Below are 8361 nucleotides of genomic sequence, written 5' to 3'. Positions count from 1 at the left end.
GAACTTGAGGTATCATCTCTAATGGCCTCAAGTTGTTGCCAGGGGAAGTTTAGGTTGGGTATTAGGGAAAATTTCTTCATGGAAAGGGACATCAAGCACTGGAACAGGCTGCCCAGGGCAGTGGTGGAGTCACCATCCCTGGAAGGGCTCAGAAAACACGTGGATGATACCTGAGGTGGAGTGGTGAACGTGGTGGTGGCTGCACTGATGCTTGGACTCAAAAGCTCTTCCCCAGCCTAAATTCCATGATTCTACGACTCAGATGGCTCCCAGTTTGGCAGCATGACTTGTGAGGGTGACACAGTCCAGCCCACCACATCCAGAGCCACCCCACACCTGCACACTTCACCTCTGCAGCCACCTTGCTGCTCCACCATGCCTTTCTCCCCCAGTTTTCCCAGGAGAAATTCATGGCTGAGCAGATAGAAGTGGATGTGTGATTGGAAAGAGTGAAAACACACACAGGAACTCATCTTTTTTCTGCTCTCATATGGGAGGAAAATGAAAGCACAATCAAGTCCCCAGGCAGTGTGCTTTGTCCAACTGTTTGCTGCCCGACAGACGCACAAACAGAGCAATTCCAGCAGATCCTGGATGCCACAAAATAAGGAAAAAAATTGATCAGGGGACTGATCAAAACCTGTAGTGGTCTGAATGCTGTTTGCTCACCTGACAGCAGATGAATGGAACCTCATTTAAAGAATGAAAACAGGACACAGGGTAGACACCAATTCTATTTTTATAGGTAAGCAGTGAAAGATGTAGCAATTTTGGAAAAATCCCATGGAAACACAATCCCTAAAGGAATGCAGTCTCCCACTTCACAAACGAGATGTGGCTTTCCAGACTCAAAATATTCCCTGATGGTGTCAACATCAAATCCCCAGGATGGCTTGTCAGGAATGAAAATTTAAATTATCAAAGCTAATTGATAATTTAATTTCTATCAAAGCCCAATTTTCATTTCAAATTCTGGCTTTAATTTCCGTCAGTGCCAAAGGTCTGTAAGCCGGGCTCCAGAATGCAACAGCAGAAGGCCCAGCAAAACCCACAGAAGTCTGTCTTCTAAAATCACACTGAATTTTTGAGACAGACCTAAACAAAACGGATTTCCACAGAAAAGACAGAATTTCCCTACCTGATGACTTGTTAGAACCAAAATATTGTAATACCCTGGTAAGAAAACAAAAATGCAACCTCATTTTTTTAGGGCACTGGAGAAACGTTGCCCACAATTCCAAGACGGAAGGAAAATCAGTAATCTAAAAGTTAATTCATCAACTTTCCAATATATTTGGTATGTTTGAGCCTGCAACAATTTAAAAAAAAAAGAAAAATCTCAGTCTGATTATTCCTTTCTGTGCTCAGCTTCAAGCCACATCTGCAGCTCAGAGGGAAGGAGTCCACACCCCACTCTACAGCTGGTTACTCAGATGGGAGCCACATCAGCCACCTGCATTTTTCAGTGCCCTAGTCCACCAAATTCCAGCGAGAGACAGCAGCAGTGTACTTCCAGAGAGGAGTATTTTCAAGAGAACAAAACCCACAACATAAGCAGCACAAAGGAGAACAAATAAACAACTGTAGGACCATGTTAAAAAAAAAAAAAAAAAAAAAAAAAAGCCGAGCAAACTTTTTAAACACAATTCCAGCAAAGTGAACAGGAAGAAAACAAGGGGCACGCTGTGAGCCAGTACAATGCCAACCCAGAGCAAAGGCTCCAGCTTCAGCAATTTGTATTCACAGCACCAACTTTTGGGGGGGTTTTGAGAAGACAGTTCCCCACATCTGTAAATTGAGGGTCTAGAGAAGCAGTGAGAAAATGGAGCAGCAAAAATGTAAGGGGGTGTCCCAGTTGCTTCTGACAATCTTCATCCATTCCATCCACACAGAACCTGACATTTCACTGCCACAGTCACTTCAGAGTCCAGCACAGGGGTTGAAAGGGATGTTTTTATCCAGGTCACAGCCACGGAAATCCTCAGCCTGCGGGCTCTTCACCCATCCTCTTTGCAAACAGACCTTCTCCTTCATTTCCTGCTGAAGGAAACACACCCAGACATGACAGGACCTGCCAGTGCACAGCCAGGACAGGACTGGTACCACACACCCACTTGAACAAGAGAAGGGGTTTGTGGTTATTCTATCTGACAAGATGACACTCAAACAAGCCAAGCCATTTCCAAAGAAATTACATTCATTCATTCCCAGAGTCCTGAATCAGAGCTGACTCAAAGCCAGCCTGCCAAAGCTCAAGAAACAAGAGATGTTTCCCCAAACAGAAAAATGTTTAGTGAAGACTATTCAGCATTTTACTTAGCCAGTTCCAATACAGCTGTGCATCTCCCCACACATTTTCATCTTCTTCTTTTAAATAATCAAATGCTCTTTGCCAAAAGACACAACTGCCTGGCTGGCTTGATCAAACGTAAGTGACACACGCTTCAGCAGAAAACCAAGGGGAAAAACCCCTTCTGAGGGACAGTATTCTTGAAACCAAAAGATGCTCACCACTTGCTGTTCCCAGTTATTAAACCCCATCTTGCCTCACCTGACATTGCAAAGAATCAGAAGGTTCTGGACAGCAGGAAGGGTGGAATTCTCATTCTGTCCCGTCACCAGGTGCCTGTCCAGCACCACATGGACAGCATCTGGGATGCTGGCTGAACACAGGAGGAAAAACACAGGGATTGCATCATAGGACACAATTTCAGTGCCAGAATCACACCACTGATAAACCCAACCCAACACATAACTATTTTGGCCCGACAGATTTGCTGGGTGCTGATCTATTACCCCAGCAGAGAGGGGCAGTCTCAAGCCCCTCATCCCAAAACCATTTCCCTAGGAAATCCTTTTCTGAAAGGACAGGACTGGGTCCTTTACCAGGTGGGTAAAGCACACATACGAGGAGATTTTCGTAATAAAAAACTCAGAGTATGTATTTGAAAGTTAAAATTACCTCGCAATACAACAGAAACTCTTATGCCAGACGTGAGCTGTGATCACCATGCTACAAAAATTAAATACTCATTTTCTGGCCCAGCATGCTCAGACCTACCAGCACCCTGAACAGAATTTTTAAGTGGCCTCATTCCAGACTGGTTTGGGTTGGAAGGGATCCTAAAGCTCATCCAGTCCCATCACCCTGCCACAGGCAGGGACACCTTCCACTGTCCCAGCTTTCTCCAAGCCCTGTCCAACCTGGCCTTGGAAATGACCAGTGACAGACTGATAAATGAGGGAATGGGAATGCCAGATGAGAGATCCTGCCAGAGTCCTGCTCAGCTGGGCACAACCGGCACACAAACACTCGTTTCCCAAAGGAGACACAAGGACACCAGGCATGACCCACCACTGAATGTAGCTCCAGAATCCTTCACAAAATCCTCCACGATAATGGACAAGCTGGCAAAATTTGGCTGCCTCACTAGCTCGTACACAGAGGGCTGAAATAGATCAGAAGGAAATTAGTTTGGCTGGAATTAGTTCCTTTTTACAGGAAAAAAAGCCAAGCAAAACCAGCACGTATTATCCCTGAAATTTACATTTCTGTTCCCTCTACTGTTCTCCCAGCCAAATGACCACAAACAGCTTTGATGGATTTTGTGTAGGGAGCAAACTGGAAACTCTCAAGTGAGTTAAGTGCAGAGGAAAAAACACCACCAAACAATTTCTGTGGCTGTGATTAACTCCAGGAAGGCACAGACCTGTCTGCCCGTGGCACATAAATGTTCGGACACAGATGCTGTGCCACCTGCAGAGTCCAAAAGCAGTAATCCATGCTGGAATTAATACGGGAAACAGCTTAGAGACAGGAAATTTAGGAGCACTTAGGAGTTTTTATATGCAGAAGGAAAGATTTTAATTTTATAGTTTCCACAGCAACCACAGCTAGGCCACAACATGATTTAAAATATTTCATCAGGGATTATGACAATCCATACAGAGCCATAAATAATCCTTTACTCTGACAGAAGCACATGAGAACATTAATAGCTTTAGTGAGTCACAAAATCTTTATTTCTTAACTTCCCATGTACATTTTCTACACTAGAAAGCCGTACTAGTGGAATTTGCATCACTCCATCACTGTAAAATGGGCTGTGAGGTCAGAGCATACAAAATAAAGTATCAGCAGCAAGTGGCTGCTTTAATTGCAAGCCAGTTTGTACAAAGAGCCTTTTTTCCTAAAACCACTTCTAACTTTTTTCATAAGACTCCCTCTACCTTTTAAAAAGAAACAGCATCTCGAGAAATATAACTTATCCCCAGCATCCATCAAACAAACAAACAAAATTTTTTACAAGTCCTCAGCGCCAAATGCAAAAAGCTGCAGCAGGAGTTTTTGGGGGTTTTTTTGGATTCAGTTTGAAGTTTACTGAACAATTAGAGGGAAAGTACTAAAGTGGGACAAACCCTTCATGCACTCAGCGCTGGGCCCCTTTGTCAAAGACAACTCTGCACATCTTGCACAAGCCAAGGGCACCAAACCGATAATTTATATTTATAGGAAGTTCCTGGGTAAGACCAAAACCAACAGAAATCACACAGCCAAAAAGCCCCCAAACAGCAAAAATCAGGTAAAAGCTTGACTTACCCCTGTCAGGCTGTATCCCTGGAAAACCCAGGATTTATCCTCATTGGTAGCGCAACACAAAGCTGCCACTCCCTGTCCCACAGCACAGATAGGCTCTAGAAAAGAATTAAAGCACCTCTGTGAGCATCTCCAAATACTTAGACCACAGGTGAGTGTTGTGAGCCTCATGCTGCCCTCCTGCAGTGAAGTTATACTGCACTATGTTCTTTCAGGTTGTAGGGGCTTTCCTGCACGCTGCAGTAGCAATGACTGTCGACAGTAAGAATTGCCACAATTGTTTTATTGTTATTACAGCAAGAGGGAAGAACAAGAATTGCAGCTTTTAACTCCAAGTCCAGAGACAGCTCCACAAATGCTCAAACGTGGAGCACACCCCAAGTCTTGATTATCTTGCAGCCTCTTAATGATGATCCTGGGACATTCCACACTTGGCTCGGAGCCTTGAATGCCGCTGATTTGAACAGAGCCGTTTCCATGCCACTGTAAGGCAGCAAATCCTTCTTCTGAGAAAAGCTCTAAAAAGCTACTGCATGGCTGTTTAAGATACTTTGAGACCCCTTTTTCCTTTTCAAGGCTCCCTTTTTCCTATTTCAGACACGTTAGGACGCTCTTTTTTCCCTTTAAAGACTCCCTTTTTTCTTTCTAAAAAGACGTTTTAGGATCCTTTCTTTTTCTTCTAAGTCTCCCTTTCCTTTTTTAAAGGCCCATTAAGACGCCTGTTTCCCTCCCCTTGAAGGCATCTTTTTCCTTCCCAGTTCTGAATGCTCTTTTAGCCGTGCAAACTGAAGTCTCTGGAAGGCAGCATTCCTGGAGAGGCAGCACAGGGGCCCCGTTTCATTTACCCAACCCCTCCGAGGATGTTCACCTACTGCTCTCAGTGCTGAAGTGCTGCAGGATCTTGGCCAGGTAGCCGCTGTTGGCCAGGTCAGTCACGGCCCCGGGGCAGTTTGGGATCAGCAGGGCGTGGTACCGAGCCCCTGGTCGGGAGGAAAGCAGGAACTGATTGTAGGACACGTAAAAAAACGAACAAACAAAAAAAAACCCCAAACAAACAAACAAACAAACAAAAGTCTGACCATAAATCCACTGCACATTGGGGGGAAAAAAAAAAAAAAAAGAAAAAAGAAAAAAATAAAAAAAAAGGACAAACCCACATAAATCAGTTAAAAATTACCCAAAGAAATTACACAGAAGAGAGAAAAAGGTCCTTCTTAGGACATACATTTTTAATGAGCCCTGATGACCCAGGCAAAACTTACAACTGTTCTGTCTGCTGGCTCCTACTCCAGCAAAATATTGTCAAAAAGTAACAACGTAGCGTGTGCTTATGTACAACACAGACATTATACTTATATATTGCGTGTATGTTGAAAGAGAATGACCCTTCCAAGATAATAAAACTGCAAAGCAGTTGCCAGGACTTCCTCCTCTTAAATAAAAAGTAAACCAACAACCGCAGATGCCACGGTTTTCTCTTGAAACACAGCTTTTCTGTCTCGTTCTTCCCTAAAATCCTGGCCCTGAGCAGGCCCTGTTTCCCTGACAGTGGGGATGACAGTGGCCCGTGGTGACACCCTTACCATCGATGGACTCCAGCTTGGCGGGGCTGGCGTAGGATTTCATGCGGAAGTCCTGGATCCAGCGCGTGTTGCCCTCGTTCACATCCACAAAATCAATGGGCTTCCCCTGGGGAAAACACGGTTCACACACCGTGGTGCACAAGCATCCATGACACTTCCTGAAGGACGGCCACGTGGGACTTTGAGATGCTTTCAGCTCTCAAAAAAACTGAAGTTTTCCGTTTTTCCCACCGAATCGGTGCTAGCAGTTCTCCCTCCACTCTTTGTGGCAACAGATACTGGACACAGAAGTCCAAATCCACGCTATGGAAAATCTGCAGTCACTTTGGCGTTAAAAAACCAGAATTAAACAGGTCCCTTAATGTCTACGGTCAATAAAACACTTCTCAATATATTTACAGTACAATTATCTCAAGACAACTGAGATATCAATTGGTTTCAGGCTGAAATCACAGTATTTGTCCATTTTCACTCACCCCAGGAGTCGCAACTTGCAGGTTAAAGGCAGAGCTGGCCAGAGTAAAGCAGTGAAGGAACGACTGGGCCGAAACACCTGGAAAACAGATTCCAACACCTCAGGGAAACGACAGTGATAGCTTAATGCAGGCCACAGTTTATCCAGCACAGTACACAGGCTTGGGGGTTTGCTCATCTTGGAAGTGCTGGGTAACTTCAGAGGATTATTTTGTTGTGATTTTAAGACATCAGAAATGTACAGCCTTCATTACGGGGGAGCTGTGTGCTGAGGAACAGAATCCTGGAATGATTTGCGTCGGGAGGGACCTTAAAGCCCATCTGGTACCAACCCCCCTCTGCCACGGGCAGGGACACCTTCCACTATCCCAGGTTGCTCCAAGCCGACAAAACGGCCCTGAACGCTTCCAGAGACGAAGCAGCAGCCACGACTTCTCTGGGTAACCTGTGCCAGGGCCTCAGGGGAAGATTCCTTCCTCTCACATCCAACCTGAGCCCACCCTCCTTCCCCTCAAAGCCGCTAAAGCCACACGCGGAGGAGCCGACCAGCACAGCTGCACACGGGAGGCCACAGCTGCACTGCGGATGCGCACGTCCGGAGAACCAGCACAGCCGCGCAGGGAGGGCACAGGTGGGGCCGCGCAGCTCGGCTGCCGTGTCACCCACCGCCGGGACGCGCTCCCGGCAAGGGCTGCGGGGCGGGCACACGCGGGACGCGCCGCCACAGCCACACCGGGGACACCCCCCGCGCGGCACCGCCCGCCGCGGCGCCGGCAAGGGACGGGGAGCGGCGGCTCCCCGCAAACCCCCGCGCCGAGAGCGTCTCACCCGCGGTGGCGGCGCTGGCGACGATGAGGCAGGAGGGCTTGGCCAGCCGGTCCGACATGGCGGGGCCGGGGCCGCGCCGGGGCCCGAGGGGGGGACGGCGGCGGCGCCTCGCGCGGCCGCGCGTGCGCAGTGCTGAGGGGCGGGGGCAAGCGCGAGAAACCCCGAGGCGGGGGGGGGGGGCGAAATCCTGAGGGGAGGCGAAAAAAGCGCGGGAAGCGCTGAGGGGAGCGCTGCCGCCGCCGTGCCTGGCGTGTGCCGAGAATGCCGTAGTGCCGCGTCCCGTCGATAAATGTCGTTGTTTCCTTATCTCCTCACTTTTGTAAGCCTCAGCGTTCAATTTCTGGATTTGCGTCTGTCATCCCTGTGTGAATTTGATAGGTTTATCCCTTGCTGGCTGCTGGCGTGTTACAAGACACGGTGCCGTTATAAAATGGAAGATATAAAATAAAGACAGTACAATTCTGCTATTGGCGTTTTTTTGTTTGTTTTGTTTTGTTTATTTGAAAGGGCTTAATTTCTAGCCTGACTTCCTAAAGGAAATGTAGTTTTATGCCACTTTGTCCGTCTCTTCAATCATCTGCCTCTCTCCTTTTCTCTCCAGAGCTGTGTTCTGAATCCGCAGGCTGGTTAATCTGGATGTTCCTCGCTGCTCCAGCTTAGATACCAGAAAAATTATTTTAAAAAAGGAAAAAAGGCATCTCATTCACTATTCAGTTTCGCTGTTGTACAGGACTTACTGCCACTGCAGCAGCCTAAGCCTTTATATCACAGAGCTTCACATTTATGGTCCTTATTCTCTGCTTGTAACTCCAGTGCTTTTTAAACAAACACAAAGGACAGTGCTGTCCCAGCCCCTGCTCCATCAGCTCTTCCCATCAT

General features: G+C 47.0%; 1 protein-coding gene across 2 annotated transcripts; it reads right to left on the bottom strand.

Moving 5' to 3' along the window:
* Positions 1–721: 721 nt before the first annotated feature.
* GATD1 (glutamine amidotransferase class 1 domain containing 1) lies at positions 722–7572 on the bottom strand. Of its 2 annotated transcripts, none has more exons than XM_040066487.2 (8): positions 7483–7572; positions 6657–6733; positions 6181–6286; positions 5470–5577; positions 4601–4695; positions 3356–3449; positions 2552–2663; positions 722–2040 (listed from the first exon to the last, which is right to left on the bottom strand). In XM_040066487.2, exons 1-8 carry the CDS (start codon positions 7538–7540, stop codon positions 2031–2033), a joined length of 660 nt encoding a protein of 219 aa, XP_039922421.1. In that variant the 5' UTR covers positions 7541–7572; the 3' UTR covers positions 722–2030. The 2 variants fall into 2 exon arrangements, with proteins under 2 accessions (XP_039922421.1, XP_039922422.1); XM_040066488.2 differs by having other exon boundaries at positions 722–2037.
* Positions 7573–8361: the final 789 nt, after the last annotated feature.

The sequence above is a fragment of the Hirundo rustica genome, chromosome 6, assembly GCF_015227805.2.
Source record: "Hirundo rustica isolate bHirRus1 chromosome 6, bHirRus1.pri.v3, whole genome shotgun sequence".
Lineage (NCBI taxonomy): Eukaryota > Metazoa > Chordata > Aves > Passeriformes > Hirundinidae > Hirundo > Hirundo rustica.
The sequence above is the reverse complement of the archived record's forward strand: the minus strand, read 5'-3'. Positions and strand labels throughout refer to the sequence as shown.